The sequence below is a fragment of the Mobula birostris genome, chromosome 12, assembly GCF_030028105.1.
Source record: "Mobula birostris isolate sMobBir1 chromosome 12, sMobBir1.hap1, whole genome shotgun sequence".
NCBI classification, from domain to species: Eukaryota; Metazoa; Chordata; class Chondrichthyes; order Myliobatiformes; family Myliobatidae; genus Mobula; species Mobula birostris.
The window spans coordinates 29,609,063-29,635,702 of record NC_092381.1 but is presented as its reverse complement, the minus strand read 5'-3'; the positions used below and the strand labels follow the sequence as shown (position 1 = coordinate 29,635,702).

General features: G+C 39.8%; 1 protein-coding gene across 1 annotated transcript in view; it reads right to left on the bottom strand.

Moving 5' to 3' along the window:
• szt2 (SZT2 subunit of KICSTOR complex) overlaps positions 1 to 26,640 on the bottom strand; it is a 270,175-nt gene that overhangs the window by 46,170 nt on the left and 197,365 nt on the right. The window contains exons 61-66 of the mRNA XM_072273538.1: positions 25,682 to 25,761; positions 24,823 to 24,948; positions 13,108 to 13,310; positions 10,790 to 10,865; positions 5,964 to 6,047; positions 1,020 to 1,094 (exon numbers count right to left, since the gene is read on the bottom strand). Coding sequence (XP_072129639.1) covers positions 1,020 to 1,094; positions 5,964 to 6,047; positions 10,790 to 10,865; positions 13,108 to 13,310; positions 24,823 to 24,948; positions 25,682 to 25,761 — 644 coding nt within the window. The remainder of the gene's footprint in view (positions 1 to 1,019; positions 1,095 to 5,963; positions 6,048 to 10,789; positions 10,866 to 13,107; positions 13,311 to 24,822; positions 24,949 to 25,681; positions 25,762 to 26,640) is intronic.

Here is a 26,640-nt window from a genome sequence, read left to right as displayed (position 1 = left end):
GTTGCACTACTTAAGAAATAAAATTAGGAATAAATAAAATTAAGAATAGATAAAATTAATGGATTTGAGAAGCTCAACAGACCCTGAAGTCCAATGATGCCATTCAATACAGCACAGAAACAGGCCCTTCGGCTCACCCAGTCCATGCTGAACTATTATTCTGTCTAATCCCATTGACTTGCACCCAGACCACAGCGCTCCCATCTATGTATCTATCCAAACTTCTCTTAAATGTTGAAATTGAACCTGCATCTACCAGTTCTACTGGCAGCTCGCTCCACACTCTCACCACCCGCTAAGTTAAGAAGTTCTCCTTAATGTTCCCCTTAATAATTTCACCCTTAACCCATGATGTCTAGTTCTGGTTTCACCCAATCTCAGTGGAGAAAATCTGCTTGCATTTACCCTATTCTATAGGATGCATAATTTTTTATACCTCTGTCAAATCTCCCCTCATTCTCCTACACGTCAGGGAATAAAGTTCTAACCTATTCAACATTTCCCTAGAACTCAGTTCCTCAAGCCCCAGCAGCACACTTGAAAACTTTCTCTGTACTCTTTCAATCTTTTTGATACCTTTCCTAGAGGTAGGTGACCAGAACTACACGCAATACTCCAAATTAGGCCTCACCAATATCTTATACAATTTCAAAATAACATCCCAACTCCTGTACTCAATATTTTGACTACATACTGGCCATCCCAAATCTTGTCCAGTTTGCTGGCTGATCCACATATCTTATTAGGTTTAATTTAGCTCAGCAATATTAACTATTTTTAAGCAAGCAATGTCTGGTTAAGATGCTGTTTTAAAATGAAGCAACCAGGAAGCAACAGCCTTTACATTTTTCACAGATAATCTAAAGTAGCTTTAAAAAAGACAGCCATCTGTTAAGAGTTATGCTGTGTAGCCTTGATTTTTTTTAAAGCTTCATTAATTTAGGTTAGTTTAATCTTACTTTAAATTTTAATATGACCATAAGGTATAGAAATATATCTTCAATTTCACTCAAAGTTACCTGGGAGTTGACAGACTGTCCCATTGGAATCCGGGAGCATTCAAGGGCATACTGTTTCACACAGAAGTAACAGCCCTAGAAATCAGAAAGAATAGAAAAAAGAATTATTTTTTCCCCTGAAGAATAAAGACATGAATGCACTTTATTCACTGGTCCTAAAACAAAATAATGGACAATGCTTTTGCAACTTACAATAGTGACAGAATATAAACGCAATCCACAAAATTCCTCCCGGAGTATCATATACTCATTGCTAGCAGCAATACTTCATTTAGGAACTTGAGGACTGGAATATCATCAAAGACTAGTGAATTTCTACATACATACCATGGAGAGCGTTCTGACTGGTTGCAACACCACCTGGCACAGAGACTCCAATGCACAGGATTAAAAGAAAACAGTAGAAAGTTGCAGACTTAGCCAGGTCTATCGATGGCACTAACTTCCCCATCATCAAGGACATCTTCAAAAGGTGCTACTTTGAGAAGGTGCCATCCATCATTAAAGACCCTCATCATTTAGCACATGCCCTTTTCTCATTATTACCATCAGGATGAAAGTACAGGAGCCTGAAAACGCATACTCAATGTCTTAGGAACAGCTTCTTCACCTCCACAATATTCCCGAATGGTCCACAAACCCATGAGCACTACCTCATTACTTTGCTCTTTTCTGCACTTGTATGTTTATATTTCTCATTGTAACTATTTAATTTTTTACATATTGTGCTATACTGTTGCCACAAAACATTAGATTTCATGAGGTATGTCAGTGATAATAAACGTGATTCTAAATAAATTTGCAAGTTCCTAACAGGTGAAGGAACCCTTAGGAGGCAGTGATCATAACATGATTGAGTTCACAGTGAAACTTGAAAAAGCGAAGCCAAAATCTGATGTGTCGGTATTTCAGTGGAGTAAAGGAAATTACAGTGGCATGAGAGAGGAACAGGCCGAAGTTGACTGGAAAGGGACACTGGCTGGAAAGGCGGCAGAGTAGCAGTGGCTGGAGTTTATGCGAGAAGTGAGGAAGGTGCAAGACAGGTAATTCCAAAGAAGAAATTTTTGAATGGAAAAAGGATGCAACCGTGGTTGACAAGAGAAGTCAAAGCCAAAGTTAAAGCAAAGGAGAGGACATACAAGGAAGCAAAATTTAGTGGGAAGACAGAGGATTGGGAAGTTTTTAAAAGCTTACAAAAGGAAACTAAGAAGGCCATTAAGAGGGAAAAGATTAACCATGAAAGGAAGCTAGTAAATAATATCAAACAGGATACTATAAGCTTTTTCAAAAAGCTTTATAAAGAGTAAAAGACAGGTGAGAGTAGATATAGGACCGATAGAAAATGATGCTGGAGAAATTGTAATGGGAGATAAGGAGATGGCAGAGGAACTGAACGAGTATATCTTCAGCAGTATACCGGACACTCAAGGGTGGCAGGGAAGAGAAGTGTGCGCAGTCACAATTATGACAGAGAAAGTACTCAGGAAGCTGAATAGTCTAAAGGTAGATAAATCTCCTGGACCAGATGGAATGCACCCTCGTGCTCTGAAGGAAGTAGCTGTGGAGATTGCGGAGGCATTAGCGACGATCTTTCAAAAGTCGATAGATTCTGACATGGTTCCGGAGGACTGAAAGATGGCAAATGTCACTCCGCTATTTAAAGGGGCAAGGAAGCAAAAAGGAAATTATAGACCTGTTAGCTTGACATCGGTGGTTGGGAAGTTGTTGGGAGTCAATTGTCAAGGATGAGGTTACAGAGTACCTGGAGGCATATGACAAGATAGGCAGAACTCAGCATGGATTCTTTAAAGGAAAATCCTGCCTGACAAACCTATTATAATTTTTTGAGGAAATTACAAGTAGGCTAGACAAGGGAGATGCAGTGGATGTTGTATATTTGGATTTTCAGAAGGCCTTTGACAAGGTGCCACACATGAGGCTACTTAAGATAAGAGCCCATGGAATTACGGGAAAGTTACATACGTGGAGAGGGTGTTGGCTGATTGGCAGGAAACAGAGAGTGGGAATAAAGGGATCCTATTCTGGTTGGCTGCTGGTTACCAGTGGTGATCCACAGGGGTCTGTGTTGGGGCCGCTTCTTTTTACATTGTACATCAACCATTCGGATTATGGAATAGATGGCTTTGTGGCTAAGTTTGCTGATGATACAAAGATAGGTGGAGGGGCCAGTTGTGCTGAGGAAATGGAGAGTCTGCAGAGGGACTTGGATAGATTGGAAGAATGGGCAAAGAAGTGGCAAATGAAATACAATGATGGAAAGTGTATGGTTATGCACTTTGGCAGAAGAAATAAACGGGCAGACTATTATTTAAATGGACAAAGAATTTGAAGTTCTGAGATGCAACAGGACTTGGGAGCCCTTGTACAGGATACCCTTAAGGTTAACCTCCTGGTTGAGTCGGTAGTGAAGAAGGCGAATGCAATGTTGGCATTCATTTCTACAGGAATAGAGTATAGGAGCAGGAATGTGATGTTGAGGCTCTATAAGGCACTGGTGAGACCTCACTTGGAGTACTGTGGGCAGTTTTGGGCTCCTTATTTAAGAAAGGATGTGCTGACGTTGGAGAGGGTATAGAGAAGATTCACTAGAATGATTCCAGGAATGAGAGGGTTAACATATGAGGAACGTTTGTCCGCTCTTGGACTGTATTCTTTGGAGTTTAGAAGAATAAGGGGAGACCTCATAGAAACTTTTCAAATGTTGAAAGGCATGAACAGAGTGGATGTGGCAAAGTTGTTTCCCATGATGGGGGAGTCTAGTACGAGAGGGCATGACTTAAGTATTGAAGGGCACCCATTCAGAACAGAAATGCAAAGAAATTTTTTTTAGTCAGGGGGTGGTGAATCTATGGAATTTGTTGCCACGGGCAGCAGTGGAGGCCAAGTCATTGGGTGTATTTAAGGCAGAGATTGATAGGTATCTGAGTAGCCAGGGCATCAAAGGTTATGGTGAGAAGGCGGGGGAGTGGGACTAAATGGGAGAGTGGATCAGCTCATGATAAAATGGCGGAGCAGACTCGATGGGCTGAATGGCTGACTTCTGCTCCTTTGTCTTATAGTCTAATTTAAAAAAAGACATTTGATTTGCTGTACAATGTGATTTAGATGGCAGAAAATAAAATGTTTCAGGTGGGCTCTGGATCCGCTGATGTTCGCACCTGCCAGTTGAGTGCATTGCAAGAGGTCACCTGAGCTCTAAAGGATATTTAATGATTCACAAGGGGAATAAATTGATCTGCCCTTCCGTGTGCAAATCATGCACTGGAGTATCAGTTGCAATCTGTATTTACTTTGACATCCAGTTCTATTAATGGACTGAATATTTGGAGGCAAGTACAGCTGTGGGAATGGCTCTTGCATTTTACAACAGTGACTGATGAATGTAATCCCCAAAATTTCACATGGAATATCATTGATTCTATTTGCGAGTCCTTAAAAGACTCAAAGGATGCAACATTACAAATATTCTAATTACTTAATAATTCGAGCTGCCAAAAGGTCCTCAATTCTGAATAATGAAGGGCACTGTTGCCATCTAGTGTTCTGTGTCAATCAGATTGCTATTGCTGACTGTACTGTCCTATACTCAAATACATTTCATTTGCCAAAAATGTGACAGATGTATCTGTTGCAAGTGAATTCTTGAAATAGCTGCAATATGTTCTTTTTGAATTATATACAATAAGTTACCCTAGCAGGACAGCTTAAGACCACAATGCTCTACTTACATAAAATGATAATGTACTCAGCTGAAACAAGTCCATCAACATGAGAGAAATGTCATTTACTTCTAGGCAATGATTGCATCTGATATAGTTTCTGTTGAAGACACCATAGATTTGCCTGTTAATTATTATTGAGCCGGTTATTGCATTAGGGACCCTCAATACCATTAAGTCAAGGTAACTGCCATGCTGGGATACAGTTATTAAATACAGCCAGTTAATTCAGAATTTCTAACACTATATTGAGTCCCATGCTCTGAGAATGCCAGAGCATCACACTGACTGATACACAGAAACTTCAGAATGCCACAATACTACATGAACTATTTCACTGAGATTTTAGAACATTGCAGCAGTACCGAGATCCTAGCTCGATCCTGGCTGATTCTAGGGCCTTCCATTGCAAATCTATGCCAGAAGGAGTAAAGATTGTTACAGGCATTTTGCAAAGAACAAGACATAAAAGTTGAACTGAAGCTCCCAGCAGTGAGTCTCTCGACAGTCTGGTTCATAATACACCACAGCTGGAGAAAGGGATCAAATCAGTGGCATGGAGAAGTACTTGTGGCAGGTGGAAAAGATAAAAACTTCAATCTTACTGATGTTGAGTTGGAAGAAGTTTTCATTCATTCAAGTCAGCTCGCCTGAAAATCAATCAATAGTGTGATCACAGTCTGTGACATTTAGCTTTTGTGATGGCTCCGAAATAGGAAATCTCTGTACACCTGGAGAAGGATTCTGATAAAGACTCCCTTATGACCTTTTCAACTCTATTAAAATGTAAACCAATTCAAATGTGAAAATGCAAAGTATGATTGAGGATAAGGAGAAGCCATTATTATACATGCACATACAAAATTTACAATGTTTTTGATAGCCAACTTAAATGAGTCACTTGGAGGAAAAATTTTCCTGCTGATTCCCACATGTGAAGAAACACAATAAACTACTGCAGATTGGCAGTACATGAAAATTGATCTGTTTCATCTGCAGGCTACATATCTGAATCTACCCCCACTCATCATTACATGATCAAACATTATTCATTATATCATTCTGAATCTACCCATTCAGAATGATTGCTTCTTCCCCCCCATACATAAATCAAATTCATCACTTCTTCACAAAAGTTTTTTCCCCACTATAAATCATATGAAAGATGCCTGACACCTTTGCAGTTACAGCACATTGTCTTTACCTGGAAAGCAAGCTCCATGAGTACTATTCCACCTGGCAGAGCCCTTTGAAGATGATAGGTTATTACACTCGAGCCATCCATGCTCTGTAAAAAAAATTCAAAAATACACTCAGTGGCCATTTTATTAGGTACACCTACTCATTAATGCAAATACCTAATCAGCCAATCATGTGGCAGCAACTCAATGCATAAAATCATGTAGACATAGTCAAGAGGTAAAATTGTGTAAAGACCAAACATCAGAATGGGGAGGAAATGTGATCTAAGTGACTTTGACCATGGGATACTTGTTTGTGCCAGATGGGGTGGTTTGAATATTTCAAAAACTGCTGGTCTCCTGGGAGTTTCACACACAGTAGACTCTACAGCTTACAGAGAACGGGGCAAAAGCCAAAAAATACCCAGTGAATGGCAGTTCTCTGGGTGAATGTGTCTTGGTAATGAGAGAGGTCAGATGAGGAAGACTAACCGGAATAGGTCTTATATGGTTGGCTGTAGGGCACTGAGGAGTGTGGTAGAACAGAGTGAGCTGGAAATACAGATCCATAATTCCTTAAAAATTGCATCACAGGTAGATAGCATTGTAAAGAAAACTTCTGGCATATTGGGCTTCAAAATTCAATGTATTGAGTACAGGATTTGGGATGTTATGTTGAAATTGTATAAGACATTGGTGAGGCCTAATTTGGAGTATTGTGTCCAGTTTTGGTCACCCACCTATAGAAAATATGTAAATTAGGTTAAAAGAGTGTAGAGAAAACTTACAAGGATGTTGCCAGGACTCGAGGACCTGAGTTATAGGGAAAAGTTGAATAGATTCGGACTTTATTCCCTAGAGGATTGAGGGCAGATTTGATAGAAGTATACATCAGCAGCACTAGGGCTCCACAGGGGACTGTCTTGTCTCCCTTTCTCTTCACCATTTACACCTCGGACTTCAACTCCTGCACAGAGTCTTGTCATCTTCAGAAGTTTTCGGGTGACTCTGCCGTAGTTGGATGCATCAGTAAGGGAGATGAGGCTGAGTACAGGGCTACGGTAGGAAACTTTGTCACATGGTGTGAGCAGAATTATCTGCAGCTTAATGTGAAAAAGACTAAGGAGCTGGTGGTAGACATGAGGAGAGCTAAGGTATCGGTGACCCCTGTTTCCATCCAGGGGGTCAGTGTGGACTTGGTGGAGGATTACAAATACCTGGGGATACGAATTGACAATAAACTGGACTGGTCAAAGAACACTGAGGCTTTCTACAAGAAGGGTCAGAGCCGTCTCTATTTCCTGAGGAGACTGAGGTCCTTTAACATCTGCCGGACGATGCTGAGGGTGTCCTACGAGTCTGTGGTGGCCAGTGCTATCATGTTTGCTGTTGTGTGCTGGGGCAGCAGGCTGAGGGTAGCAGATACCAACAGAATCAATAAACTCATTCGTAAGGCCAGTGATGTTGTGGGGATGGAACTGGACTCTCTCACAATGGTGTCTGAAAAGAGGATGCTGTCTAAGTTGCATGCCATCTTGGTCAATGTCTCCCATCCACTACATAATGTACTGGTTGGGCACAGGAGTACATTCAGCCAGAGACTCATTCCACCGAGATACAACACAGAGCGTCATAGGAAGTCGCTCTTGCCTGCGGCCATCAAACTTCACAACTCCTTCCTTGGAGGGTTAGACACCCTGAGCCAATAGGCTGGTCCTGGACTTATTTCCTGGCATAATTTACATATTACTATTTAACTATTTATGGTTCTATTGCTATTTATTATTTATGGTGCAACTGTAACGAAAACCAATTCCCCCCGGGATCAATAAAGTATGACTATGACTATAATTATGAGGGATATAGATTGTGTAAATGCAAACAGACTTTTTCCGCTGAGGTGAGATTATAACTAGAGGTCATAGGTTAAGAGTGAAAGGTGAAATGTTTAAGAGGAACATGCGGGGGAACTTCACCTAGAGGGTGGTGACAGTGTGGCACAAGATGGCAGCATAAGTGGTGGATGCAGGGTCAGTTTCAACATTTAAGAGAAATTTGGATAGGAACCGATTGTAGGGGTATGGGGAGCTGTTGTCCGGGTGTAGGTAGATGGGACTCGGCGGATTCATGGTTCAGCGTAAGCTCGATGAGCTGAATGGCCTTTTCTGTGCTGTAGTGTTTTATGGCTCTATGAGGAACGGCCAGACTGGGTCAAGCTGACAGGAAGGTGACAATAACTCAAATAATCACATTACGACAGTGGTGTACATAAGAAAATAATACATCACATTGAAATGAATGAGCTCAGCAGAAGAGCATGAACTTTTATTCATTGACCACTTTATTGGGTACAGGAGGTACCCAATAGTGACCAGTGAGCGTAAAATCAAGTGACTAAGTTACTGTGAATATTACAATCCTTTCCAGCATGCCCTGGGCTTAATACTAGGAAGATAACTGTTCTGTACAGTACAATTTTAACAAAAGTGAGGCAAAAGGACCAGTTAGTTTGCAGCAACAAACCAGAAAATGGTGCCTCTTTTTCCAACTGTGGGAATGATGAAATCACCTAACTCATTAAGTCTGGATTAGACTCAAGTCTGCATAATCAAGTAATTCAGATATACAGCAAACAAGGTAGAGACCATGAAGCACAATTTGCACAGTAATCCATGGAGAGAACCTCAGGTTTACCTTGGAGTTGGTTATCATTATAAGTGGCTTAATTGTTGCTTCTGTATCCGCACTGAAATGTCACATGCTTTTGTGAGTACTTGAAATTTAAAGAACAATATAGCAATGCTGAAACAAAATCAAGTATACTTTAAAAACAAAGTGTATTATTTTGTTTTGAACAGGATGATGAACAGATATATTCTATTTGACTAGTCTTCATTTGTCCTTTCTGCCCCACAATCTGGGATGATTTATAATGGGTCACTAGAAATATGGCAAGTTTTCAGAGCTCAACATGTCTAATTCTAATTGGCAATTACCATATGAGGATTAGATAATATTTGTACTGATCATGACTTAGCTTTAATGATATGATGCCATGTAATACATGAAAAGGATCTGAATTTGAGAAGAGTCAATAACTTGTAAGCATTTTTTTTCTTGAGAGGAAACCAACTATCCAGGATTCCGGAGGAATTAAATACAAGGGTGCAAGTTTCTGGTCCTCGTGGCTGATTTCCATCCTCATTAATTCTTGCACAGCCAATTAAGTAAGCATTGGAAGGACTTCTACAACACACTGCAATGCCAATTCTATTTAAAAGTACCTCGAACTAAAATCTACATCATTCCTGAGCAGTTACAGAGATTACTTTGTTCTCATTGATCAAAACAATGCACTGTACACTGCAGCTTTTCAATAACATTCTGATGGCTAGAACTGCTACGCACATGGTGGTGAAATTGGCATCACCTTTGAGATGAGAGATGACAAGGAATCCCAGATGTGGGACAGTACCAGGGATGCTCCCTCTGCTGCTCTATGGAAAGTGATGAATACTGGCATGTTGACTGATAACTTTAAACACCTGCATATTGTACATGTGGTGACATTATGACTGATGCTGGAGCCAACCTGATATTGATTTACAACAGGAAATCAGTGTCTCAGAGTCATACAGAGAAACAGCATGGAACTAAGCCCTTCAACTTAGAGTCTATACTGATCATAAGTCATATTTCTTCAATAATACTATTATTTTACTCTATCTATATTTCTAATTCTGTCTAAATCTCAACCAGATTTTACACTCACCTATAAACAAGCAGCATTTTACAGTCCCAGATAACCAGGCTACAGGCCTTTGAGATGCAAGTGAAAACTGAAGCAAATATATGTCAACAAGATGCAAGATGTCTCTGGCAGTACAGATTAACTACATTTCCATGCAGCAATTGGTGAAACTTTGTGTGTGCTACCCTGCTGGGATGGAATCTGAGGACAGCAAAAATTTTTGGGCTATTGCCTTGAGGTCTGTTTTCCTCGATGGTTCAAAGGCAACGTCAGACATCCCACCTCTCCCGGAAGTTCCGGGAGTCTCCTGCATATTGATAGCGGTTCCCTGACGCCCACAAATTATATATAATATCCTGGAAATTGATTTTTTTGAGAGAGAACAAGCTGGGGTGGTGGTGCTACCTCCCTGAAATGAGTTTTTCAGGATGGGATGTCTGCAATGTATCAAAGGCGTGCAATGTATCAGTTGCAGCCAATTATATCCTTGGGAAGCTCCAATCAGTAAGACAGACCAAAATCAATCGTTACCATTCATTTTATTTGTGCTATGAATGTGATCAAAAATGAAGCTTACAATAAAATATCTTCCCATTTTTTGACCTACAGTGAGACTTGGTGATACAAGAGTAGCTTTTTATGCATTTTGGTTTTCTTTTTGAAATGCTTTTCCAACTATTGCAGTGTTGCAAACGCCTCAATTAAAATCAACTTTCCCATTAATTTGCATATATTATTCTTGCTTCAGTACAAGCATTCTCTCCAGTTGGTCTAAAAAGCCAGTGGGAGGAAACCATGCTGTGATTCCTGGCTATCATCAAGTCGTGAGAATGATACTGAAGTCATGGGTCATAAAATTGCAATTTAAGAAGCCTAAAAATGACAGTCAGCAATATTAATGAACGAATATTTTATCAACTCATATGGTATTTCTCTGTTACTTCATAGAAATTTCCAACCTACTTAGAATGAAAATGTGGCCATTTGTTTCGTAACAGAACTGATGATGTTCAATGACTCGGAGCAACTCCTCTTTAACACCATTACAACTATTCTAGGACTTAACAAATAATGATCTGAATATTCTCCGCTGCTCACCTTTGGACTATCATCACTTTTCTGCTTATGGACAGAAGTTGCAGATCTTGAATCCACTGGCCGCGTTCTTCCCAAACTGAAAAAAAATGTCACAAATGTGATAAGGGTATTTGTATTACAAATAGCCACAAAACCTGACCAGTGGCAACATTTTATTTGAAAGTGAGATAAACTGCTGGAATAAAATTGAAGTGGTCCATTGGCAAGGGTAAAGTTATCTTTCAATACAACACAGTAAGCAGGGGACAAAAGAGAAAAATGTTGCAGAAATCACATTTGGCAAATTGGATTTGCCAATATAGTGAGGAAGTGCAGTGTGACCATAAAGAGGGGGAAGTAAATAGTACAAGACAAGAGAACAACCTGTATTAATTGAGTAACTGAGTCTTTAGTGTACCATTTACAATAACTATAGTTACTTGCCTAGCCTACTTCAATAACATCTTCCATATCTTCAACTTTTACCACCAAAAAGGGCAAAGATGTATAACAATGCCAGTCAATATTTCAGCCCAAAATGACTGTTAACTCCTCTCCAGAGATGCTGCCTGATCTGCTGAATTTCGTCAGCATTTTGTGTGTGTTACTCTGGATTTCCAGCATCTGCAGAATCTCATGTTTAGGAACACCACCACTTGCAGGTTCACTTTTAATTCACACAGCAACCTGACTTGAAATAGATCACAGTTCCTTCATTGTCGTTGGGTCTGAATACCAGAACTCGCTCCCCAACAACATTATGGAGGAACTCAGCAGATAAGGCTGCACCTGTGGATAGAAATAGACAAGTCGATTTTTTTGCATCAAAACCCTTCATCTGCACATTGTGGGAGAACCCTTCAATGGTTCAAGGGATTTACTATCATCTTCTTGGAAATAATCAGGGATGGGCAATAAATATCGGATTTCCCAGGAAATAGATGCCAGTGCTCGAGAATGCAACCAACAGATGCTACATCCTGAAAAATGAACTGAAAAACTGAGTAATCTGGTCTAGTAAATTAAAATCAAACAGCTCCTTGTGGGTGGGGGGAGGGGGAGAGGGGTCACACCAGCTTGAGCAGAAAAAAGCTGAAATATCACAAATTATATTATTAATAGATTAGAATGAACTGTTCCAAATTTTTAAAAATTAAATTGTAAACAAAGAATCCAGCAAAAAAAAAAGTTCAGGAATTTTTAAAAAATGATTGCTACTCCTTATAAAAAGCTGGAGATAGTGGTATAGAAATTTAGCCCATATCATTACCAAATGTTGATGCTGTATATTATAGAACATGAAAACTATATCTCACACACGCATATAAATAAATACACATGCACACACACACACACACACAAGTATATTAATATTAACAGCAGATGGTATAAGCTGCAAGACATAACAATTGCAATAGCAAACTGGAACTGAAATGATGTAAACATTCTTTTGTCATGGAGATTTAATGGGAAATCCTGGCTTTCAACACAAATGAAGTTTATAAATTAACAGAGCACAATTGGTAATTCATACCAGTTTCAGAAGCCCCAGTAACTATTCCTCTCTGTACCTTGAACAAGCACCAGTTATCATTTCTCCTTGAGCAAATCATATTTTGTTTGAAACGAGGGTAGCTGTGATATGAAACTCATTGGTGGTTGGATAGTGCAACAGAATCAATTGGTGCTTTCAAAGGAGAATTGGTTTGCCATTTGCTGGAGAATAATTTGCATTGTTACAGGGAAAGAATAATGAGATGTTCAGAAAGGAGTTAATGTAGACTCTTAGGGTGAAATGGCCTTCTGTGTCTAAACAATTCTTATGATTGTATTTTGAATGCAATTGGGCTGAAATAATTTTTCAAAGAAGCTACCTGTTTTGGTCCTCTTCTTATCAATTCTACCATTCAGGCTTAACTACATTCCACAGATTATCATAATTTATTTCATTCCATTACTCAATAAAAACATGACAAGGAAGAGCCGATGGAAAATTGCTTTCTTTTGGTTTGCACTAAGAATATTTACAATATCATTTACTTTCCTCAATACTTAAATAACTGAATTATATTGAGCATTTTAGTGCAATGTACTGTTTACACATTTCTATATATTATGAGGACAGATACTATATTGATTAAGTCATTTGAAAGTATCAATTCAATGTTCTGAATGAAAGTGCACACACATTTGTAGACCGTCAGCATCAATGGAAAGCAAAGGTAAATCAGCTTTAATTAAATGGGTCATATTGAGATGGCAGTAAATGCAATGTTTCAGTTACGTGACACTTCGTGTTACAATTCTGCCGGCTTGTACCAAAGTGATTTATTTCTTACTTTCTTGTAGGAGAGGGTGGGCGGACCTGCACAAGGATAAATCCCATGCTCTGTAGGTATTGAATATACTGCTGCATGAACGCGTTGGAAATCTCGGCCAGCCACTGGTCTTCCCTGAGCCTGAAAGGCATTGTTTCCACAGAATCACTGCTGTGGCTTCGGTCTCTTCCTGACGCTGCGGAGTCGTTTGAACGATGACGCTTCTAGAGGGAGAGAGAGAGAGAGTGAGAGTGAGAGTGAGAGTGAGAGGGGGTGAGAGAGAGTGAGCGAGAGTGAGAGAGTGGGAGAGAGTGGGAGAGAGGCAGAGAGAGTGAGAGAGTGGGAGAGTGGGAGAGAGGGAGAGAGAGAGTGAGAGACAGTGAGAGAGAATGAGAGTGAGACAGAGAGAGAGAGAGTGAGAGAGAGAGAGAGTGAGAGAGAATAAGAGAGAGAAAGAGAGTGAGAGAGAGAGAGAGTAGGAGAGTAAGAGAGAGTGAGAGAGAGTGAGAGTGTGAGAGAGAGACAGAGAGTGAGAGAGAGTGACAGAGTGAGAGAGAGTGAGAGAGAGTGAGAGAGAGTGAGAGTAAGAGAGAGTGAGAGAGTGAGAGAGTGATCAGAAGAAAAACAAAAAGCCAAAAATTATGAAGACGAGGAAAATCACAGTCCATCTTTACATTAAAATAGGACATCAGGAGAAAAAAAAACACACTTCTATGTATTATACTTTACAACCTTGGCATGAAATGAAAGTCAAAGAGATATTTCTGAAACAATGCCACTGTTTCAAAGAAAAGGGAAATGCTGCAATTAATCTGCACACATTGGGTCCTCAGTCAGTAAGCAATATACAAAAAAAACCAAATATTCTTCTTGGTAGTATCGGTTCAAGATTAAAAATTGACCAGGAAATTTGAAACCCCTTTCTCAAAATAATACTTTTGGATTTTCTTATGGCATCTGAAAATTTGGCTTAACACTGCAGCAGATATGCAGCAGCTGCAAAATATGCATTACAACACTGGCTCTGAGCATCATTAACTTAGATTATCTGTAGAACAGCATTCAACAAACAACCTAGGTTAACAATACAGTACAGACCCAATTTTTTTATTGCTTTTGTTTGAATGAGAGGTAAGAGTGTTAGCACTTAGTTACAGTTAACACTGAAAAACATAGCCCTGTACTGAACTTGGTGCCGTGGCAGTATAGCAGTTAGCACAATGCTATTACAGCTCAGAGGCATTGGAGTTAGGTGTTCAATCCCAGCGTCCTCTGTAAGGAATCTGTACATCCTCCCCATGGAGTGAGTGGATTTTCCCCAGGTTCTCCCATTCCCACAGTCCAAAGGCATACCAGGTAGGTTACTTGGTCTTTGTAAATTGCCCTGTGATTAGGCTAGGGTTAAAAATCAGGCTGTCGGGTGTTGCGAGGCACGAGGTCGAGGAGCTGGAAGGGCCTATTCCACGCTCTATCACCAGATAAATGAATAAATAAATAAATGCACTGCATCTGACACTCTACATCCTCTTACAAACTTGTTTTAATTTAAAATTGACAGGAGTTCTTTTGCACCTACATTCAAATTCTTTCCATAAATGAAAAGTTGAAGAAATCTTACAGCATCCGAATTCAGCAAATCCAAAAGCCATTCAAGCTCATGTAATTTATTTTTCCATTGCTAAAGAACTCTTTATGAAGCTACTCACCCTTCACTGCAACAGGACTTATATTTTGCTATCTCTTGCATAGCATTTCACAAAAATGAAATCCATTCTTATAATATAACATTACATTTCAAAAGCAATTCACAAATTGTTAAGTGCTTTTGGATTCTCAAAAGATACAAGGTCTATGAGTTGAAGTTCTTTATTTTCGTTGACAATGTACATTGAATTTCTCTAAAATGAAACAATATAAGAAAAGGGAGTTGGAAAAGGATACACAACTCCATGAGCCAGCTTCGCTTTTTAATAAATCATGGCTGATCCATTGACTGGTCCTTATAACTTCTGACTTCTCTGTAATGCAAGAATTTATCTATACTTGAACATACTTAATAGTTTGGCATTAATAACCTTCTGAGATTGAGATATCCAGAGGTTCAAAAAAAAAAAAGATTTTTCTTAATCTCAATCTTAAGACCCTGTTCATGGTTCTGGACTCTCCCACTGGAAAAATATGATGATCTACCTCATCAATCTCCCATAGAATCTCTTATTCATGATTCAGTGAGAAAATCAGTTACCATCCTTATAGAAACATAGAAAATCTACAGCACAATACAGGCCTTTCGGCCCACAATGCTGTCCCAAACATTTAGAAATTACCTAGGGTTACCCATAGCCCGCTATTTTTCTAAGCTCTATGTGCCTATCCAAGAGTCTCTTAAAAGACCCTATCGTATCCGTCTCCTCCAGCATCGCTGGCAGCCTATTCCATGCACTCACCACTCTGCGTAAAAAACTTACACCCGACATCTCCTCTGTACCAACTTCCAAGCACCTTAAAACTGTGCCCTCTTGTGTTAAGCCATTTCAGACCTGGGAAAAAGCCTCTGAATATCCATATGACCAATGCCTCTCATCAGCTTATACACCTCTATCAGGTCACTTCTCATCCTCCGTCGCTCCAAGGAGAAAAGGCCAAGTTCACCCAACCTATTCTCATAAGGCATGCTTCCCAGCACAGGCAACATCCTTGTAAATCTCCTCTGCACCCTTTCTATGGTTTCCACATCCTTTCTGTAGTGAGGTGACCAGAACGGAGCACAATACTCCAAGTGCAGTCTGACCACAGTCCTATACAGCTGTAAAATTACCTCTCGGCTCTTGAACTCAATCCCACGGTTGATGAAGGCCAATATACCGTATGCCTTCTTAACCACACCATCAACCTGCGCAGCAGCTTTGACTGTCCTATGGACTTGGACCCCAAGATCCCTCTGATCCTCCACACTGCCAAGAATCTTACCATTAATACTATATTCTGTCATCATATTTGACCAACCAAAATGAAACACCTCACACTTATCTGGGTTGAACTCCATCTGCCACTTCTCAGCCCAATTTTGCTTCCTAGCGATGTTCCGCTGTAACCTCAAACAGCCCTCCACACTATCCACAACACCCCCAAACTAACCGTCCCTCCACTTCCTCATCAGGTCATTTATAAAAAATCATGAAGTGAAGGGGTCCCAGAACAGATCCCCGAGGCATACCACTGGTCACCGATCTCCATGCAGAATATGACCCGTCAAACAACCACTTCTGTGGGCAAGCCAATTCTGGATCCACAAAGCAAGGTCCCCTTGGATCCCATGCCTCTTTACTTTCTCATTAAGCCCTGTATGGGGTACCTTATCAAATACCTTTCTGAAAATCCATAAACACTACATCTACTGCTCTACCTTCATCAATGCGTTTAGTCACATCCTCAAGATATTCAAACAGGGTCATAAGGCATGATCTGCCTTTGACAAAACCATGTTGACTATTCCTAATCATACTATTCCTCTCCAAATGTTCATAAATCCTGCCTCTCAAGATCTTCTCTATCAACTTACCAACCACTGAAGTAAGACTCACTGGTCTGAAATTTCCTGGCCTACCTCTACTCCCTTTCTTGAATAAGGGAACAACATCTGCAACTCTCCAATCCTCCGAAACCTCTCCGGTCCTCATTGATGATGCAAAGATCATTGCCAGAGGCTCAGCAATCTCCTCCCTTGCCTCCCACAGTAGCCTGGGGTACATCTCATCCGGTCCCAGTGACCTATCTAATTTGATGTTTTCCAAATGTCGCAATGAAAAGCTCAAGCTTTTCAGTCCCTACAATTGCCAAGGTCCTTTTCCGCAGTTAATACTGAAGCAAAGTACTCATTAAGTATCTTCCCTACCTCCTCCGGTTCCATACACACTTTTTCACTGTCACACTTGGAACCATAGAAAACAGGCCATTTGGCCCTTCTAGTCTGTGCCGAAACCTTATTTCGCTAGTCCCAATGACCTGAACCCAGTCCATAACCCTCCAGACCTCTCCCATCCATGTATCCCTCCAATTTATTCTTAAGAGTGAGCCGGCATTTACCACATCAGATGGCAGCTCGTTCCACAACCCCACCACTCTCTGAATGAAGAAGTTCCCCCTAAACCTTTCTCCTTTCACCCTAAAGCCATGTCCTCTCGTATTTATCTCTCCTAATCTAAGTGGATAGAGCCTACTCGCATTTACTCTGTCTGTACCCCTCATAATTTTGTAAACCTGTATCAAATTCCCCCTCATTCTTCAACGCTCCAAGGAATAAAGTCCTAACCTGTTCAATCTTTCCCTGTAACTCACTTCCTGAAGACCCGGTAACATCCTAGTAAACCTTCTCTGCACTCCTTCAATCTTACAGATATCCTTCCTATAGTCGATGACCAGAACTGCACACAATGCTCCAAATTTGGCCTCACCAATGTCTTATACAACCTTACCATAACATCCCAACTCCTATACTCAATACTTTGATTTATGAATGCCAGGATGCCAAAAGCCTTCTTTACCACCCTGTCTACCTGTGACGCCACTTTCAGGGAATTATGTATCTGAACTCCCAGATCTCTTTGTTCCTCCACACTCCTCAGTGCCCTACCATTTACTGTGTATGTCCTACCTCGATTTGTCCTTCCAAACTACAACACCTCACACTTGTCTGCATTAAATTTCATCTGCCATTTTGTGGCCCATTTTTCCAGTTGGTCCCGATCCCCCTGCAAGCTTTGAAAGCCTTCCTCGCTGTCCACAATGCCTCCAATCTTAGCATCATCAGCAAACTTGCTGATCCAATTTACCACATTATCATCTAGATCATTGACATAGACAACAAATAACAATGGTCCCAGCACAGATCCCTGAGGCATACCACTAGTCACAGGCCTCCAGTCTGAGAAGCAATCATCCACTACCACTCTCTGTCTTCTCCCACACAGCCAATTTCGAATCCAGTTTACAACCTCTCTATGGATACCTCGAGTCTGAACCTTCTGAACTAACCTCCCATGTGGGACTTTGTCAAAGGCCTTACTAAAGTCCATGTAGACAACATCCACAGCCTTTCCTTCATCTACTTTCTTGATAACCTCCTCGAAAAACTCTACAAGATTCAATAAACACAATCTACCACGCACAAAGCCATGCTGACTATCCTTAATCAGCCCCTGGCTCTCCAAATACTTGTATATCCAATCTCTCAGAACACCTTCCAATAATTTACCTACTACTGATGTCAGGCTCACCAGTTTATAATTACCTGGTTTATTTTTGGAGCCCTTTTTAAACAACGGAACAACATGAGCTACCCTCCAATCCTCTGGCACTGCACCCGTGGCTAAGGACATGTTAAATATTTCTGCCAGGGCCCCTGCAATTTCTACACTCGTCTCTCTCAAGGTCCGAGGAAATGTCATGTCAGGCCTGGGGGATTTATCTACCTTTATTCGCTGTAAGGCAGCAAGCACCTCCTCCTCTTTAATCTCTATATGTTCCATGACACTGCTGCTTGTTTCCCTTCCTTCCACATACGCTATGCCAGTTTCCTGAGTAAATACTGATGCAAAAAAACTGGTTAAGATCTCCCCCATCTCATGAGGCTCCACACATAGACGACCACTCTGATCTTCTAGGGGACTAACTTTGTCCCTTACTATCCTTTTACTCTTAATATACTTGTAGAAACCTTTCAGGTTTACCTTCACATTATCTGCTGAAGCAACTTCATGTCTTCTTTTTGCCTTCCTGATTTCCTTAAATTTTCTATACTCTTCAAGGACCTCATTTGTTCTTTGTTGCCTATACCTGCTATACACCTCTCTCTTTTTCTTAACCAGATCACCAGTATCCCTTGAAAACCAAGGTTCCCTATGCCTGTTAACTTTGCCTTTAATCCTGGCAGGAACATGCAAACTCTGCACTCTCAAAATTTCGTCTTTGAAGGCCTTCCACGTACTGAACACACTCTTGCCAGAAAACAACTTATCCCAATCCACTCTTCCTAGATCCTTTCTCATTTCCACAAAATTGGCCCTTCTCCGATTTAGAACCTCAGCTCGAGGACTAGCCCTATCCTTATCCATAATTAACTTGAAACTAATGACATTATGGTCACTAGACCCAAAATGTTCGCCTACACATACTTCTGTCACCTGACCTGTCTGGTTCCCTAATAGATCAAGTATTGCATCCTCTCTTGTAGGTACCTCTATATATTGATTTAGAAAACTTTCCTGAACACATTTGACAAACTCCAAGCCATCTAGCCCTTTCACAGTGTGGGAGTCCCAGTCAATATGTGGAAAGTTAAAATCCCTACTATTACAACTTACTGTTTCTTACGACGGTCTGCTATCTCTCTACAGATTTGCTCCTCCAATTCTCTCTGACTACTGGGTGGTCTATAATACAATCCTATCAGTGTGGTCACACCTTTCCCATTCCTCAGCTCCACCCATATGGCCTCTGTAGACAAGCCCTCCGGGCTGTCCTGTCTACACACTTGATTGGTCCTATTTTCTCATGTCTTATCCTCTTGCTCTACGTTAGAAGCACACAGAAATCCTAGCTGGTCGAAGTGATTTTATATAAACTTTTTGCAAATTTGTCTTGATCTTTTTTAAAAAAATCTAGACATTTGCCAAAAAGTTCACAACTCCTTATTTATCTGTGGCCCGGGAGATTTAAACAATGTTTGTTTATGAAGATCCAAAGTAAATATTCCATCTAAGATGCTTTAACTCACACTTATTGGAGACAGAAACTCATTTTTGAAATTGTATGCATGTTTTTTTTGATTCATCTGAACAGAACATTTAAAAGAAAAAAAATGATTAACAGTAAGGCATAGAAAATAGTCATTATTGCCACTCTATGCATTCAGTGAGGGAAAATATGGACTTAATATTCAATTACTGTAACATAGTTATTTTATAAATTAAAACCAACGAGCCTTATCAGGAAAACTACATATCTTTTGGCTTAACATCAGCAGCATTGTTTCAGGAGGAGGTTAAATAACAAAAACCATGTAGGAGTGAGCTTTAGATGAGCTAGTACTGGAGAGGATCCAGAGGGGGTTCATAGAACATAGAATACTACAGCAGATTACAGGCCCTTTGGCTCACAATGTTGTGCCGACCCTCAAACCCTGCCTCCAATATAACCCCCCACCTTAAATTCCTCCATATACCTGTCTAGTAGTCTCTTAAACTTCACTAGTGTATCTGCCTCCACCACTGACTCAGGCAGTGCATTCCACGCACCAACCACTCTCTGAGTAAAAAACCTTCCTCTGATATCCCCCTTGAACTTCCCACCCCTTACCTTAAAGCCATGTCCTCTTGTATTGAGCAGTGGTGCCCTGGGGAAGAGGCGTTGGCTATCCACTCTATCTATTCCTCTTATTATCTTGTACACCTCTATCAAATCTCCTCTCATCCTCCTTCTCTCCAAAGAGTAAAGCCCTAGCTCCCTTAACCTCTGATCGTAATGCATACTTTCTAAACCAGGCAGCATCCTGGTAAATCTCCTCTGTACCCTTTCCAATGCTTCTACATCCTTCCAATGTTTCACAAGAATGATTCTGGGAATGAAAGGGTTAACATATGAGGAGAGTTTGATGGCTCTGGGCCTGTACTTGTTGGAGTTTAGAAGAATGACGAGAGGTCTCATTGAATGCTATCCAATACTGAAAAGCCAAGATAGACTGGATGGAGAGTATGTTCCCTACATTGTAAGAGTCTAGGATTAGAGCGGAGAGCCTCAGAATAGGACGTCCATTTAGAAAGGAGATAAAGAGAAATTTCTTTAGTAGAGGGTGGTGAATTTGTGGAATTCATTGGCACAGCAGCCGCAGAGGCCAAATCGTTGGTTATATTTAAAGCAGAGGTTGATTGGTTCTTGATTAGTAAGGGCGTCCAAGGTTATGGACAGAATGGGGTTGAGAGGGATAATAAATCAACCATGATGGCATGGCAAAGCAGACCTGATGGGCTCACAACACGCTGGAGGAACTCAACAGGTCGGGCAGCATCCATGGAAAAGATCGGTCGACGTTTCGGGCCGGAACCCTTTGTCAGGCCCGAAACGTCGACCGATCTCTTCCACGGATGCTGTCCGACCTGCTGAGTTCCTCCAGCATGTTGTGAGTGTTGCTTTGACCCCAGCATCTGCAGATTATTTTGTGTTTAGGATAGACCTGATGGGCTGAATAGCCTAATTCTGCTCCAATGTCTTTTGGTCTAAAAGAGTAAACCAATTTAGTGAAGGACAGATAGCCACAACAAACATTCTTTGTTGCAAGAATGTTATATATAAAAAGGTTGCTAGAATGTACTTTATTTTTGCTTCTATAAACCCTTTGATAAATCATGTGGAACGGAAGCCACAAATTTATTTCCAATTCCAGGTTCTAAATTATTTTGATCTTATAGAAACTATAAGACAGAGAATGATGCTGACAGAGATGAAGGATTGACTGAAGTTCTAAAAGAAAATTAGCTTTGGGCATGAGTGGTTCCTACATGAAACTCTTGTAAATTCCTGTATTTAAAACAACAAACTAATGGCACATAGAAAGACATGTTAAACCTGGTCAAGGAACTTACTTACTGCCTATTACACCACGGGTGCTTAGGGCAGCAATGAAGGTATTTTTCATCATTGTTATTTCTGTAACAATTTCTTTTGAGCAGTCAGGGTTGTTAGCCCTGAGCTGAACCCCTTAACCTGGAGGACCGGTGGACCACTCTTAGTTTGGCCTCTCCCTTTGATCTGTTTGGCATGGGTGATCCTACCAAGAACCAAAGCATAAGGTCCTGACTCTAGCCAACATAGTTCTGGGTCATTGAGGCACGCAAGCCTCCAAATGCTCTGAGGAGGCTGTGGTCCTCTTGGAGGCTGGTCAAGGAAACCTGCTGATTACCACACATAGAGATTTCTCAGCTAATGAATCAGTATACTGTAATTAGCAAGGGCACAGAATGAGTGTATTCTCAGGTGGGAGGTTCTTCAACATCCAACCAAAAGAGGTTTGGGAGCAAGCAACAAGGTGGCCCAAAACTAAAGAACATAACTAAATGACACAGGAACACAATGAGAGAATGCACATGTGAATCGGTATGACTTCATTCACACCTATCTATCTGTTGTAGATACACCTGCCCATAACAGCGTCAGTAGATTATGCATAGTCCTTGGAGAGAAACTCTCAGATTCACACTGAGGACACCCTCCATCATGTTGCTGGCACTGCAACTAACTAAATGACTGAGGAAAGAGAACTGGTTGCAGTGTTAGGTGACAGAAAAGACAAGAAGAAATGTTAGGTGATCAGTGGTTTAATAAAGATAGGGTCAAAAACAGGTAATGAATCAAATGGGCAAGGTTAACACAATAAGGTAGAGTAGATAAAGAAATCAATCCAGTGACGAAGCAGGGTTAAACTCAGTACAAAAAGGAAGGTAGAAGTAACAAGGAGAGGTCTCAAGCTGAGTAATTACAACGAGTTGGGGCACATTTTGGCCCAATTAAGCAACTGACCCAATTAGCCTAAGTTTCATGGAAATAATTAAAAAGGTATACAAAAAAACAATCATTTAAACTGAGTAACAAATTACGTATTTAAATGAAATACAGAATAAATTAGAACACAGTACTATAAGGCTGTGTAATTTAGTTCCTAATAGTTATCGATGACGGAATTCATCCAGAGTAGGCTGCTATGTTCTTTTGATTGAGTATAAATGAACAAAATCAGTGCAGACAATGGACTATCTTCATACAATTTCCTGTCTTCTGTCCCAATTAAGCGGCATAGCATCCTAAATAAATGAAGGGAATTATGGCTATTTTCTGCATTAGTGTTTGTTCTTTAAGGGTTGTCTCAAATAAACAGTTGACCTGTTTAATCAATGGCCCAATTAACCGGAATCCACTCTATTAGCTAGTTATGCATTTGAAAAATAATTGGAGAACACAAAGGAAGAGTGTTAATTCATGTTTAATGCAATTCTTAGTCACTTCACAGGGAGTGCAATTCACATAAAAATGTATGTAACTAAATCAATCTATAGTTTATATGCAAATTCAAATGAATATAATGAGAAATGGAATGAACTAAGGTTAGCAGGGTAAGAACACACACAGCTTTTAAAGGAGATATTGCCTAAGGCAATTCCAATTTGTGAAATCTGAATGCATATTGCACCCCATTTGGGTTAAAAGAACAATCATAGGTTAGAGAATGTGAGAAAAGAACTCTATACATATAAACTACTCAGAATAACATAGCAGAGAAAAAAGGTGGGGAACAAAAACTTAAATCTTATCATGCAATTTAACTAATAATAAGCATAAAAAAGCTATTTAAACTGAGAAGGCAATAGCAATAGCCAAGCAACAGCATTACTTTCTGCATTTTCATTTCAAATAAACAGTAATTCAGGCAAATGCTACTGAATAAATTAATATATCTATAATGAATGTCAAAGCTTTCAAAAGGAAGCAGATAAAAAAAATACCACCTTAAACACCAGAGGATGTTCATATAGGTAAAATTCTGGCAACAACAAATAAATACTTCTTTGGTATGATTTTGGGCTCCATCAAAACTTGTCTAAAATATTATGCTCAATAATTCAACAAGTATTGATGAAAACAATATATCTTGATTATTTAAGTTCACCAAGATGAGCACTGTTTGTTCAATGCAATGAACAGCTCCATGTTTCAGATACACTGAACCAATATCAAACATGTCCAGATCAGAACTGATATAGCTTCTTTCAGACGGAATATTTTCCACTTTGCTCGCTCACTTATCCTACATGACTCAACAGAGCACAAACGTTATTTTTATATACCGGCTAAACTTGTGTCAGAGTGAAAATAGCATATTAATACAGTTACATGGACAGGAGAAGCATTCAGAACATCCATCTTGGCCTATCTGAAATAAACTTCTATTCAGTACACAACGTGATAGTTTTCAGAGAAGGCCATTTAAATAGCAATATTACTTGGGACAATCTGCACAAGATCAACTGTTTCTTTTTGGATTTTTATTTTCAAGGAGTATGCCTCCATTATCTATCCAATCACCATGGATAACTAAAATAATTAAAGGAATATTCAGAATGTCCTAACTTCACAGCAAATATACAACTCTACACCACACACAGGCATCCTGCTGAAAGTAACAATATAGGAATGGTTAAAGTAATGCGACTCTCAAGTCTGGCAATGCTTATGTACTGGCAGATGCTCATTGCCTCTCAAGGCACTTGAGACTCATGTTTTGCTTCAGCAAACTCTAGATTTCTAACAGATGGTGACTTGTTTTAGGCATGGCTGATCTTTTATACACAATTAGTTTTAGCTCAGACAAGGTCAGTTATTTTTTTTAATACAGTACCGTCCTATCTATCTTCCAACATTTGCCGTCCCTTTACAATCTTCCAGATTTCTTTCATTTGACTTAATCATTCATTCTTTCAAGTTTCTCTTTTCTCTGTTTACGTTCTTCATCCCAATACATTACACTCCCCCCCCCCCCCCCCACAAAGTTCAACCTTTATTCCACTTCTGAAGGTTTGGATCTTCCCTCTTCCTAGTCATTTCAGAGCATACAAACTAGTCACCTACTCAGATTCAAATTGCCCCAAATACAAGCATACATTTAAAGCACATGTATTGCAGACGTACCTTTCCTTCAGATCCAACCTGCTGCTCTGCCTGCATTTGCTGCCTGAAAATGGGATCAAACAACAATGGCGTGGCACAGTAGTGAACAAGTCGTGACGACTGTTTCAGCGTGTCCAGATCACCCACCTAAATCAGAAAAAAATACACAGAAAAATCACTGCCTTTACTTCCAACTTTACAGCATAATTACTCATGACCACCATTGAGAAAATCCATAAGGGGTGCTTCCACAAGAAAGCAGTATCCATCGTCAAGGACTCCCATATCCATGCTCTCTTCTCACTGCTGCCATCAGACAGGAGGTACACGAGCCTTAGGTCCCACACCACTAGGTTCAGGCACAACTATGACCTTTCAACCACTGGGCTCCTGAACCAGTGTGGATAACTTCACTCAACTCAATACTGAATTGTTTCCAGAACCTATGGACTCTCTTTCAAGGGCTCTACAACTCGTTATTTATTATCTATTTATTATTTTTTTTATATATAATTGTATAATTTGTTTTCTTGTGTGTACATTGGTTATTTGTTACTCTTTGTGTATAGCTCATTGCTTCTGTTGTATTTCTTCGTTCTACTGTGAATGCCTGCAAGAAAATAAAACTCAGGGTACTTTATGGTGACACATATGTATTTTGATAATAAATTTACTTTGAACTTTGAATCTGCAAATAATCAAAGAGGCGCTACACCTTTGAAAAGCTAAAGAACTGCAGATGATAGAAATCTGAAATAAAACATAAAAAGTTAAGAGACATTTGGCGGATCATATAGCATCTGTGGAGAGAGAAGAAAAGTAAACATTTCCAGTTAATGAGGAAAAAGCATTTCCCCAACTGTTTCAGATCATTACTTACAGTGATGGGCATGTTTGACTGGGCAGAACGCTGCTGCCATGTCACAAATAGGTTCTCAATTTTCATTTGCTTCTCCATTTCTGAAAGAGAAAAGACAAGGACACAACTTAGAACTAACACAATCTGAAAAGAATTAACCTGGCACATTACACATTGTCATGTCTAATCCAGCTCAATACCACCAGATAAAGTAACTTAAAATGACCTGCAAAGTACTGATGCAGATTCATTAAAATAAAAAAAATGTCCAGATAACAGTGTGTCAATATATTAGATTACTTAACTTTATCTCCTTTTTTTTACCTTAAAACTCCTGCATTTACTTAACACTGCTCTGTGCAATGTCCATTAAGCTCAGATGAACTAAGTGTAGATAAAAGTAGACAAATGTTATATACGATTAAAGCTTGCAATATAAAATGCAGTGGCAACTGAGTATTAGAAAATTAATCTCCAATGCACTTGAAAAAGTATACTTCCACGGCCAGGAATAGTGTCACTGACTTTGTATGGTACAAATTCTCAGGAAAAATAACTGAAGATTACAGACAAATCATTGCAAAAAGAGCTGCTCAAGTAATTGCACGTAAAAGCACACTGCAGTAAACTTGTGCACTGACAGCACTAAGACTACTCCGAATAACTAAGAAAGCAATATAAAACAAATTGATTGAAACTTTATGTATTTTACACTCTTATTACCCAGACACAGAAACCAAAGTGAGTGACATACATGTACCAATGACACAGAACTGAAGAACAATTATAGTTTGAATTGTCTCCCATGAATATTCACTTCATAAAAATTAATACTGACGGACATAATTTTTTTTTGCCCTCCAAGCCCAATTTGGTTGCTTGCGAATTATCAAGTCATTCTCACTTGCACGTAAAACTGAGATTCAATTAATTTCTCATGTGCATAAGTAGATGTGCACTGTATAATTTTATATCGTACA